The sequence below is a fragment of the Scardinius erythrophthalmus genome, assembly GCF_964197995.2.
Source record: "Scardinius erythrophthalmus genome assembly, chromosome: 23".
In the NCBI taxonomy this organism is placed as follows: domain Eukaryota; kingdom Metazoa; phylum Chordata; class Actinopteri; order Cypriniformes; family Leuciscidae; genus Scardinius; species Scardinius erythrophthalmus.
The window spans coordinates 28347767-28360992 of NC_138243.1; the positions used below are offsets into that span (position 1 = coordinate 28347767).

Below are 13226 nucleotides of genomic sequence, written 5' to 3' on the forward strand. Positions count from 1 at the left end.
TACTATTTTTAAAACAACAAATGTTTCAAACAGCTGCATTGTTGTCACATGACCTCCATGTTAATCAAGTGAACATCTCAGAATTAGAAATGGTCATTGCATTTTTTCTAATGTCAGTTTCTGCTGAAAGACGTGAAAGGTTTAACCAAACTCTTTAACATCAACAAAGCGCCCTAACCAACAGTCGATCCTGTGTTTGATTCAGGCAGGGGTTCGGTGGGGGATGTTCACCCTCTCGTGTCACTAGGCAGTCTGCTGGACGACCAGCACTGGCACCACGTCACCATCGAGCGGGTTCGAGGACTAGTTAACTTCACCGTGGACAAGAACACCCAGCAGTTACAGCTCGCTGAGTACTCCAGTCACTCTGAGATGAACGAGGTGAGCCTTCAAGACCTCTCACACCATTAGTCCAGTAACTTACAGAGCAGCTCGTAGCATTTTAAATTGCTCAAACATGAATTATACATACAACATAAATGAACTACAATGTCCATGTGTAATTAGTTTAGTAAGAGCTTTCACTTTATTCACTTTCTACACTACTAATTTATGTTCATTTCGACACATCTTATATTACAGTAAACTAGCATCATGTTCAAGGCAAGTTTATTTATCGCACATTTCATACACAATAGTTCTTCAAAATACCTTAGATATCTTAACACTGACAAAGTTGCTAGGTGTTTTTCTCACACTAATCTTATGTTAACACTTAAAGGGATACTTCAGGATTTAGCATTAAGCTTTGTATTAGTAGAAAACCTGTAGTATTTTCAAATTACCATGCTTTCCACCCTCATATCCCCCTGAGACGAGAGATTTATGTATTTTTTGTCTGGAAAAAATCCTCCGATGATGCAAAAATCGTCATTTTGCGTCATCGGAGGATTTTCTGGCCAGAGGCTAAAAACTACAGCCAGTAGATGGCGTTGTTCCGCATGTGTTCAGCCCGCCCATAGAGGGTGGGATCTCACTCACAGAATGTACACAGTATCAGCCGTCTTTCTTTGGAAGCTAAGCTAGCAGGCTCTTGTTCTGTGGAGAAAGCTGAATAGTAGGAGAAAGTTGAGTAAGTACCATCCTCCTTTTCCTGGACTTGTCCGGCCGTCGAGATCGTTCAAAATGTCCGGGATTCGGTTTTTGCGTTCTGCGGTCGCCATTCATTGTTTACATGCACATGCACCTTTTGTTTCAATCTAACTGAATTCATTCCGATTGGTGAATTTGAATGTAGTGTTTACATGAACGCTAAACAAGTGATCGGTTGATGTGCGTTTTACCATTGCTAAGAAAATTCCCGCTCCTCCGTGAGAGATGCGAGACCCGGCGCGTCTCAGTAATCACGCCACCGGCCTCGCGCCGTTCTCCCGCGGCCGTCAGCCTCGTCCTGCTCGCCACAGTAAACATGATGAATGGCGACTGTAGAACGCAAAAGCCGAATCCCGGACATTTTGAACGATCTCTAAATCCCTCGCAAACTCATCACGTAGGCTAGCTTTGTTGTTTTCAACTGCGCACTCTTACCGGTAGGCGTGGCCTCCTAAGGCAGCGAAGCAAGTGCATTCTGGGAGTTGTTGTCTTTCATCCACATAAGCCAAAAATACATTTTCTGGCTTTTCTCAGTCTAGAAAGCTCCAAATTCAAAAATTTCTTCACATTTCTTCTACTTAAATGACCTATTTTAAATACACATTCATCTTCCCAGAGGTGAAGTATCCCTTTAAGTCTTGCAGCTATATTTTTGAAACTATTTTAATATTTTAACAATAGTTTTTTTGCATGTTTTTTGGACTCATGGATGAGTTGAAATGATTTTTAAACATTTTTAAAACGCCATATCTCAACTTTTGGCCAATCCAATATTCCATCAAGAAAGAGTTGCTTTCAGATTTATTTGACTCACTGTAAATAGAATAAAGATGAGCTTTGCGTTGTTGGATGCAGTATCGCCAGTGTGTCGATAGAGTTTAGCTTATACTAAATGAGTAACACTCCATTAATCTGTGTGATTCCTGACACGAATCTGTCTTTCTTTCACAAGATCAGTTTTGGTGGCACTTCATTGGCCGGACTCCAGAAATCCCATTCTAGAAGAAACTTCCATGGCTGCTTGGAAAATGTGTTTTACAACGATATCAGCGTGATTAATCGAGCCAAAGAGAAGCAAGCGGCCCTTGCAGTAAGCAGAAACCATGTGTTAATACAGTTACGTCTTCGGGTTGCTTTTTTTTTTTTTTTGCTTCTTAGCAATTGTCATTTGTTGCCTGCCTAATTTTTCCATAATGAGAGCTTTGCATTTCTGTGACCCGTGCCATGTTCTTCTCCATTATACAAGTTTTTTTTTTTTTTTTTACAACCACTGCCTTGGGAATTTGGGGGTTAAACCAATTACCAACCCTTTAATTCATTGTCGTAATGACCATGATAGTGATATCAGGAACAGCCAGGAAAGCAAATACATAATTTATTAGGCAGACGTCACGGCTTTACTTTACTCTCACAAATGTAGCTCGTATTAAAAAAATGGTATTGGTTATACTACAATATTTTGTGCTTTCATAGGGGAATGTCACCTTTACATGCACCGAATCCATTGATGTGCCAGCGACGTTTGCCAGTCCTGGAAGTTTCCTCGGTTTGCCGTGGGTCTCCAGTGGAGAAAGTGCCTCGGTCAGTCTGCAATTCAGAACGTGGAACAGAGCGGGCCTGCTGATGACCTTTGACCTGCAGCATAATGCAGGAACGCTGTGGCTTTATCTGAGCGAGGCAAGAGCACGACTACAGATCCACAAGACCGGACGGATCATGACGGACATCACCGCAGGTTGAACTCAGATATAAGCACGTATATAAAGTTTCAGTTTGTTTGATAGTAAAAGCTAAACACATCTCTTGTTAGTCAAGGGTAGCACAAAGTCAACATCAATGGCACCTGCTGCTCTGAGATATGCAGCATGTGGAATTATAAACATGTTTATATGAGAAAATCAAACAAATGCATTATGTATAAAAATCTTCATTTACATCAGGAAAGGTTTTTATTTTCTGGCTAAAACTAGTTTTATTGAAAAAACAAATGAATGCGGAAAAGTGAATTGCTTTATATATGGTACACCATCTGCTATTTAGTCAAAATAGTATGCAGTATGCAAGCACAAACATTTCAGTAGCATGATATATTGTTCTCATGTGACCTCTTGGGTAGCCAGGCATTATCTCGGAAATAAATGTTTATTTTTTATAAAAAAATTTTTTTTTTAAATGTTCAAAACTCTTGGCAGTCTGATAAAATAAGTTAATTTCATGTTATTTTATTTCAATTAATGTTAATTTTATTTCAACTAATGAGATGTTTTTTTATGGTTTTAGTTTTCCTGGTGATAGATAGTAAAATTGAGCACATTGCACTGTGGGATGTATCTAACATGACAACGATGTACTAAAAACTGAAAAATTTTCCTCCGCATTTTTGAAAAGTTTTGCGTACAGACGACAACGTTGTCAAAACGATCCCTGTTCACACAGATCTGCGAAAAAAGACTAAAAACGCTGTATTCTGCTGCCAGGCCAGTAGTTGGCGATGCCGCTTTGTAAAGAAACACTACGTGCCTATAGACTGAACATAATAAGCATGTGCATGACATCACTGTTCACAAATTCATGTTTTTGTAGTTTACACGGAGATGATAACGCTATCATTTTCAAAAACTAGTGCTTTGAAACCGTTTTCAGGCCCCTAAAACGCTTTTGTCATTTAAATGAACAGCCAAAACGGTGAACAGTTGAAAACGGTGTTGTGTAAATGGCCGCTAACTCTTTGGATAAGGAAATGCACCTTTGATAAATGTAGTTGCTCGACTATATTCTGTGCGTGCACAAAATTTGCATACTGTGCAACACACTGCAAATTAGTTTATAAATGCATAAATAATTCAATTTTGTGTAAAAATGTCTCAACTTTTGGCCTATCAGATATTGCATAAAGAAAGAGTTACTTTCAGGTTCACTTGACACACTGGAAATAAAATAAAGATGAGCTTTGCGTTGTTGGATACCGTATTTTTACAGTATTCAGTAAGTGTGCTCTAGTTTTTGGCAGATTTCATACAGGTATTGCATGCATACAAAATATACATTTTTGCATTCTGCTGAAATAGCCCTAGTACTTTGCTAGTATCCAATTCCCTATATACTTTAAGTCTAATGCTGAAAGCTGTCCTTTTTTTTTGAGGTTTATATAAAAATAATGTCCCTAATGCAGCGCTGAGTGAGTGCCTGCTATTTTTTGCCTGATCCACAATGTGGTTCTTTTTCCACAGGTGCCAATTTAAATGATGGTCAGTGGCACTCGGTGGAGCTAGTTGTCCGTCGAGGGCGTCTCACAGTCACCCTGGACCAAACCGACAGCTCTGCAGCGACCTCTTCCTTCCCTGTCGCTCCTGACAGACAGATATTCTTAGGTGGTAAGAGCAACCTCTAGCCATCCATCGCCTTCTGCTAACACAAAGCAACAAACTAGCTCAGGGTAATTTCCCTCTGCACAAGCCCAATCCTTCACGTTAATCAATCCGCATTGTCACTCAACACACACCTTCCGCTGAGAAAAGCACATTAGTTTACCTTTCAAGCGTTTTGGGGGGTGAATGGCTCTCGGCTCCTGGAGACTGCTGGCTTAATTGCCTTTAGCTCAGACTCTGGAGAGAGTGTAACGCATGCATGGCGGTCTCGTTTGTCTGCTATGTTTTTCCCTTAGCCGCAGTAGAGCACGCATCATATCGCAGTCAAACCACGTATTATGTTTATAGTAGGGGTTTAACAATATACCATGTCACAATATATTGCAATACAAATGTGCAACAATATGTATTGTGGATAGTGACAATATTTATTGTGTATAGTTCTGAAAATTAGTGTGCGTGAAAAAATTCAAGTTCACAGAGTTTTAGTGTCAGTACTATATTAAACTACTATGTGCAATGTTGAATATAATGTATAATAATGCAATGAGAAAATATTTTTTGGGTCCTGATAATGCCAAATGTCTTATGTTACCAGTAAAAAGTGTCCTACATTACTTTAAATATATCTAGTCAGTGAAAGAGTGCAGCACTATCTGTTTTCAGCTTCAGAATCATGAATATTGTTATTCTGGTGTCTCTATTGTCCTGTGCTTTGGGTTATCAGCACAAGTCCAAGCCTATTCATTTACACACACAATGTAATGCACCAAACACACACCAAATTTAGCATTTTAATCAACAGTTCATTTTTTGCTAACCTTTTATCACATGTCTTGGAGTATCGCAATAATATCGTATCATGAGTTCAGTATCGTGATATGTATCGAATCATGACATGAGGGTATCGTTACACCCCTAGAAGTGCTGGGTAAATTATGGTACTTTACTGATTACAAATAACATGAAAATGGTAGTTATTAAAGTAATCTATTGGACTACATTTTGATTACTTTTAGATTACTTTTGGCCTAACTCGTTTATCACATAGATTTGAATAGGATTATTGTGTCCCACATTGATATAAAGAAAGACAAAGAGAAAGAACATTTATACTTTGGGTCTGTTGAATGCTTGAATCTGATTGGATGAGGAACGTTCTAAGATGTGCAATTATTTTCAGCGAAATGCATGGTTCAAGTATTTCCAGGCGGGTCTGGACCTGCCATATGTCCATATCACTCTCGCCAAATGATGAACAGCCTACAACAGCAGAAGAACCAAAACCCACAACAACACTAATCAAGCAAATAAATATAGTAATGTACAAAAGTTGAAGTTCAGGGAGGAAGGAGGCAGGAACCGGCGGACGTTCAACATAATTTTAATGACCAAAATAAATAAACAGCAAAACGAAAGTAACAAAACACAACATAAATGTCCCAGGCCTGGTCCTCTCTCATCCTTCACTGTCATCACTCCTTCTTTTTATCCTTCCGGAGCTCCTCCGTGAGACTCGCTCCGTTCCCACAGCTCTCGGGCCCGCCCTGCTTGCCACAAATAAACAATAGGATTAAAACAACAAATTATTTCCATGTTTTTTTTGCCAGAAAATTACTTTTTAGAATGTACGGAAAGCACACACTCTGTCTCTCCTGCTCTCTCGCCTACTCAAATGCACACATATACAGTATGGCCACACTTGCACATTAATATATTATAGTATATTAATTATACTAAAAAATAACTGCAATAGCTTAAAGTTATTTAGTGTATATTTGGCATCAGGTGAAAAATGATGTGTTTTTGTCCGCAGGATGCCCGAACACGGAAGACGGCACTGTCTGCAGAAACCCGTTCAATGTTTTCCAAGGGTGCATGCGCCTCATCCGAACAGACACTGGTTTAGTGGATCTTATCAAAGTGCAGCAGATGTTGTTTGGGAATTTTAGCGATCTACAGATGGACATGTGTGGGATAGTTGACAGGTAAGCACTCTTACTGTCAATTACGCTTTTATGTGAAACTCGCAAAATGTTCCGCTTTCCATTTTCTTCCTCGCCAAATAGATGCGTTAGGCTTGATTATGTAAACATAGAGATTAATTAGCCATGGAAATGCAGAGAATACTGATTTACTAAAAGACGCAGATGATGAGCCTCAGGGAGAAACTGCCCTCATTTGAATATTTTATCCATCTGATCAATCAAAATGGAACACTAAGCCTACTGTGTTGTTATACTTTAGTTTACAATTTAGTTCAAAATGAAAAACTTGTACTGTATTTTTGCAGTCCTATTTATGCATTTTAGATTGAAATTGTTCAAATTAATGCTTATTTCATACCATATAATTGTTGATTTTCCATTGACAAGGCTGTCTGTAGATTACGGCACTAAAAGAGGATGTAATGCTTCTGTTTTGCCAAGTAGAAATGGTTTTCAACCAGTGCCAATCATCTCAAAATGGCCAAATATTGGCCATGTGGATATATCTGTCTATTACTAGTGTGCAGTTTGTATATATTGTAAACTTTCTAGTTAGTCAGACTCCCGAAGATAAGATATTTTTTACACAAAACTGGATTGCAAAATCACTGCTTGAATGACAATAGTGACTCTTTTTTCGTTGCACACTGTTTATAGTATATAGTAAGTTGTTTTGGGTATATATTGCAGTATTCCACTGTGAACATGTTCTCTGTCCTGTTCACTGCTGTTAGTTTCATGTCAGTGAATGTGTGGTTCATTTGGTTTGAGGCAGAAATAGGTTTATTTTGCTTTGAGACTGAAGTAAATCTCCTGAAAAAGAGGCTCTTTTTCTTTCTTCTGTGTTTTTTGATAGACGCTAAATGCACTGCTGTGACCGAGCAATTCAAAGTGAAGGGGAACCTGTGGCACACACACTTATATCTCATGTGAATATTGTTTTTGTGTTTTTTAAAGTGCTGGTGGTGACACTTGATGTAGATGTGGATTTGTCTTCTCTGAAAGTTGTATTGCCTCTAGGTACTCGTTTACATTCTGAAAGGTCTCGCTTTCGTCTGTCACACTTGTTCAGAGCTTCTGAGATTTCTGTTTATTTGTTTGTTTGAATGTTTTTTTGGTTTCATGTGTTTTGATGTTTGCAAAGCTAATGTGGTATAGAGTTAGTGAATTGAATAGACTCATCCTCCACATTTGTGACATGAATGAAAGTCTTCCAGGCTTTTTTATTCTTTGTTTTAAAAAATGTTAAAAAAAATTATTTTAAAAAAAACACACTATTTTTCTTTTTCTTTTTTAAAATACATTTTAAAGCTAAAGTGTGTAATTTCTGCATCATTAACATCACTGTCTTAGTGTATCAGTATCATCAACTTTAGATTTAAAAATATATGTATTATTTTTAAGTAGCATTAGGCAAAAGTAATCTAAATGTAAAAATAGAGTAAATGCACAATTAAATATCCAGTTTACAGTATTGTGAAATGTGACATTTACCTCTCAAAAACCTTCCATTCTATGACACATGAAACGAATGCTTATACAATGTTCTGGATAATGCCAAAAGAGCCATCCTGTACTGTAATGTCAATGTGGTATACAACGGAAAGGGATTCATTCAAACTATAGTCTCACATAGCCAGATCTATACAGTCTATAGTCTCAAATATACGTTATAATCAAACTTATACAGTGAGGAAAATAAGTATTTGAACACCCTGCTATTTTGCAAGTTCTCCCACTTAGAAATCATGGAGGGGTCTGAAATTGTCATCGTAGGTGCATGTCCACTGTGAGAGACATAATCTAAAAAAAAAAAATCCAGAAATGTATGATTTTTTAACTATTTATTTGTATGATACAGCTGCAAATAAGTATTTGAACACCTGAGAAAATCAATGTTAATATTTGGTACAGTAGCCTTTGTTTGCAATTACAAAGGTCAAACGTTTCCTGTAGTTTTTCACCAGGTTTGCACACACTGCAGGAGGGATTTTGGCCCACTCCTCCACATAGATCTTCTCTAGATCAGTCAGGTTTCTGGGCTGTCGCTGAGAAACACTGAGTTTGAGCTCCCTCCAAAGATTCTCTATTGGGTTTAGGTCTGGAGACTGGCTAGGCCATGCCATAACCTTGATATGCTTCTTACAGAGCCACTCCTTGGTTATCCTGGCTGTGTGCTTCGGGTCATTGTCATGTTGGAAGACTCAGCCTCGACCCATCTTCAATGCTCTAACTGAGGGAAGGAGGTTGTTCCCCAAAATCTCGCAATACATGGCCCCGGTCATCCTCTCCTTAATACAGTGCAGTCGCCCTGTCCCATGTGCAGAAAAACACCCCCAAAGCATGATGCTACCACCCCCATGCTTCACAGTAGGGATGGTGTTCTTGGGATGGTACTCCTCATTCTTCTTCCTCCAAACACGTTTAGTGGAATTATGACCAAAAAGTTCTATTTTGATCTCATCTGACCACATGACTTTCTCCCATGACTCCTCTGGATCATCCAAATGGTCATTGGCAAACTTAAGACGGGCCTTGACATGTGCTGGTTTAAGCAGGGGAACCTTCTGTGCCATGCATGATTTCAAACCATGACGTCTTAGTGTATTACCAACAGTAACCTTGGAAACGGTGGTCCCAGCTCTTTTTAGGTCATTGACCAGCTCCTCCCGTGTTGTTCTGGGCTGATTTCTCACCTTTCTTAGGATCATTGAGACCCCACGAGGTGAGATCTTGCATGGAGCCCCAGTCCGAGGGAGATTGACAGTCATGTTCAGCTTCTTCCATTTTCTAATGATTGCTCCAACAGTGGACCTTTTTTCACCGAGCTGCTTGGCAATTACCCCGTAGCCCTTTCCAGCCTTGTGGAGGTGTACAATTTTGTCTCTAGTGTCTTTGGACAGCTCTTTGGTCTTGGCCATGTTAGTAGTTGGATTCTTACTGATTGTATGGGGTGGACAGGTGTCTTTATGCAGCTAACGACCTCAAACAGGGGCATCTAATTTAGGATAATAAATGGAGTGGAGGTGGACATTTTAAAGGCAGACTAACAGGTCTTTGAGGGTCAGAATTCTAGCTGATAGACAGGTGTTCAAATACTTATTTGCAGCTGTATCATACAAATAAATAGTTAAAAAATCATATATTGTGATTTCTGGATTTTTTTTTTTAGATTATGTCTCTCACAGTGGACATGCACCTACGATGACAATTTCAGACCCCTCCATGATTTCCAAGTGGGAGAACTTGCAAAATAGCAGGGTGTTCAAATACTTATTTTCCTCACTGTATATCATAACAGTGTAATTTTAATTACCTTATCTGTTGACATGATCCGGGTGAATTGCAGAGCTGGTGAACTTATCCACATTGCACATCAGATGCTTCAGATGGTGGAGCAGGATCTTTCCACTTGAGTAAGATAGCCCTACGAGCCAATAAGGAGGTAAAGGCCAATACTTTCAGCTTCACTTTAGGCAAGCCCAAAAATGCCAGTAAAAGGATTTGGTTCAATTTGATGGTGAACTTGTTTTTTTAAATGCTGCGTTAAATACTGTAAAACCGGAATGAATAAATCATGCTGACACTTTTAGAAATGCAGTTTACATCAGTATCACACCCCTGGTTGTGCTCTGAAAGGTTGAATGGAGTTCGGTAGCTCTCCGCTCTCATTAACGCACACAGTGTTATTGAGTCTGCAGAAGAAAGAGACGAGGGCAGACTGTGGGTGATGTCCTCTCACTCCAAGCAGAAACACTGAGTTCCACTGTGAGGGTTATTACCTCTGGAAAAGGGCTGTAGGTTGTTCTCAAATAACATTGCTGCCCATAACTAAGAAATATTGGATGGCAGCAGCTCTCATTGGCTTTACATGTGCCTCATATGAACCCACGGGCCCTGTGCAAAATGAGTCTAAGTGTGGACTAGACCGAAGCAGAGCGGTTTATTAACCCCAGATCAAATATAATATGAGGGAAGAGAGCTGAGGTGTGCTTACGGTGAACGCTGATGGTGCTGCTGTCGTTTGGTTTGGTTTGGATTACAAAAGTTGACCTTGTACTGTGTTGTGGTACAAATTATTCAATGCATGTGTTCAGAATAAAACACTGCCATGCTATTCTTACCATTTCAGCAGTATACAGTAGGCTATGTACACTGTGCACAGTGCAACATTTTTTGTATGTATTGATTTTTATTGATTTTTTACTATTTAACTTTGCACAATTATAAAGTTAGTTGCATTTTATTATTTGCGTTCAGAAAATTGTGCACAAAATTGTATTTAGAATGCACAATAAAAAAAATTCTGAGAAGATCGCTGAATTAAATATGCAAACATGTTAATTTTAGATTTGCATATTCATTTTTACATATTATTTTACATGTCATTTGTATGCATTGGTACTGTATCCCATTACTAGACTTGACCATCCATTTCTAATATGAAAAATTATTAATAAATAGATAATTAAAATAATTTTAGCTTATTTTTATAGAATATCGATCATTGAAGCATCTGGAGCCTTTTGAATTCAATACAGAATTTTATGCTTCAAAGTACATGACATTGGTAACCAATCATATGGGATGTGTTGGGATAAGTCTATTTATTTTAATTACATTTTTAATTGTTTATTTTACTGTCCTAAGCATGATTAAATAGTTAGTTGCAGTTTATTATTTGCATTTAGAATTGATTTTATTCTTCTGTCTACTACCCGACTTGAAATGAAAACGAAATGTTCAGAAAACTTGATACCAGTTGCTGAACTAAGCATGCAAACATGTTTAAACATGTATCTATGCATGCTGCATTTTATTTTCCGTATCGAGCTGCTGTTCATTGATTCGTTTTTTCGTTCCTTAAATAACGTGCCAAGCTAAAGGTTCACCCGAGGAAGTTGTTTTGGTGTGTAGAGTGATTATACAGTGACGCGGGGAGGAACAGTGTGTGATGTAGTGCTCACTTTGACTAAAGTGCTGAGTAAGTGTTATTGTAAAGGTGAATAATGGACAGAATAAAGAGGGAGTTTTTGCATTGTCGACACTTTCACTGAATCTCAGACCCATGTGGACTCTCACTCCTGCTCAAGGTTAAATTCAGCTTTTATTGTGCTTTTGATAAGAACATCATATTAAGTGTAGAGTATCATTACCGATGCTTGACATGAAGGCCTGGCTATCTGTGTAAAGAGCCAATCACTGTCTTGGTTTAAGGGGTTGTTGTCGTTGTTACTACAGTGTTTTGACTTGTTGCTAGGGTGTTTTGGGTGGTGGAGATGAGTTACTCAACACGGTTATATACTTTACTAATCACTGACACTAATTGTGAGCAGTAGTTGATGATAATCAGCATTAGTACAGAAGTGTATAAAGCCTGTTTTTATTCTGTCACTGCAAAAGTGCATAGCCACAAAAAGAAACCAAACAGAAAGAGGCAATAGGTGTGAAGTTGAACTATTATCATGCACACCGTTGAGTCGCATCATTCACACACACACACACACACACACACACACACACACACACACACACACACACACACACACACACACACACCCGCAGTAAAAGAGCCACATGTCCACAGATCTGTGTTTTGTGTTTACGCAGAAGTGCCTCATTATTTCAACAGGGCTGTATGGGTTTGAGTCACACAACAGTGTCTCCTGTTCTAGTGCTCCACTTATCATCCCCCTGTCGTACTAATTAACATTTTGCATTTTCCTGGTGCACTTGTGTTCATGAGAAGAATTGTATTATTGACAACTATTTTGAAAAGTAAATCTGAACTGTGTGCAGAACGGAAGTGATGAGTGAACAAGATGGATGAAGTTCACTGCTCCTGTCTCGTCTGACAGATACCACAGCACTTTTCTTCCATTTCATTCTTTCAGTATCACCACTTTTTTTTTCACTCAGCAGGGCTTGAAAATGCTCTTATAGTACATACATACAGTTACCATTCAAAAGTTTATTCAGCAAGGAAGCATCAAATTAATGTTACAAAACATATATATTTCAAATAAAGGCTGTTCTTTTGAACTCGCTATTCATCAAAGAATCCTGAGAAAATGTATCACAGTTTCCACATAAATATTCAACTGTTTCAACAAAGAAAATGATATTCTTGAGCAGCAAATCATCATATTAGAATGATTTCTGATGGATCATGTGACACTGGAGACTGGAGTAATGATCAGCTTTGCGTCAAAGGAATACATTACATTTTACAATATAGTAAAACAGTAAATAGATATTTTAAAATATAATAATATTTCACAATATTACTCCTTTTACTGTATTTTTGATCAAATAAATGCAGCATTGGTGAGCAGAAGAGATTTCTTTCAAAAACAGTTTTAAAAAATCTTACCGACCCCAATCATTTGAACGGTAGGTTATATGGCTCAAATGCAAAGTTGGTTGATTACATAATTGCAGATAATTAAGATAACTGCATTTTATGTTTTCATAAGCTATTATTGCTCATTGAAGCATCTGGAGCCTTTTGAATTCAATACTGAATTTTCTGCTTTAAAGTACCTCATTAACAACCAAAGATATGCAATGTGTTGGGATATGTCCATTTAAATTATAATTAAAAAAATGTATTTTACTAGCAGGGGTATAAAGTTCAATGCATTTTATTAGTGCATTTACCCCTCTTGTTTTTTATTTTTGGCTCATTACCCACCAGTTAAGACCTACTGATTTAAATCATAGTAATTTAGGATTTATTAATACTTGTTCATTTAGTTATTTACTGTAGTTCTTGACA

General features: G+C 38.0%; 1 protein-coding gene across 2 annotated transcripts in view; it reads left to right on the plus strand.

The window, feature by feature from the left end:
• Nucleotides 1-13226, plus strand: part of cntnap3 (contactin associated protein family member 3) — a 138892-nt gene that overhangs the window by 73900 nt on the left and 51766 nt on the right. For both annotated transcript variants that reach the window (XM_081353586.1, XM_081353587.1), the window contains exons 6-10: nucleotides 206-381; nucleotides 2045-2182; nucleotides 2566-2827; nucleotides 4323-4466; nucleotides 6277-6448. In XM_081353586.1, the coding sequence (XP_081209712.1) occupies nucleotides 206-381; nucleotides 2045-2182; nucleotides 2566-2827; nucleotides 4323-4466; nucleotides 6277-6448 (892 nt within the window). The remainder of the gene's footprint in view (nucleotides 1-205; nucleotides 382-2044; nucleotides 2183-2565; nucleotides 2828-4322; nucleotides 4467-6276; nucleotides 6449-13226) is intronic.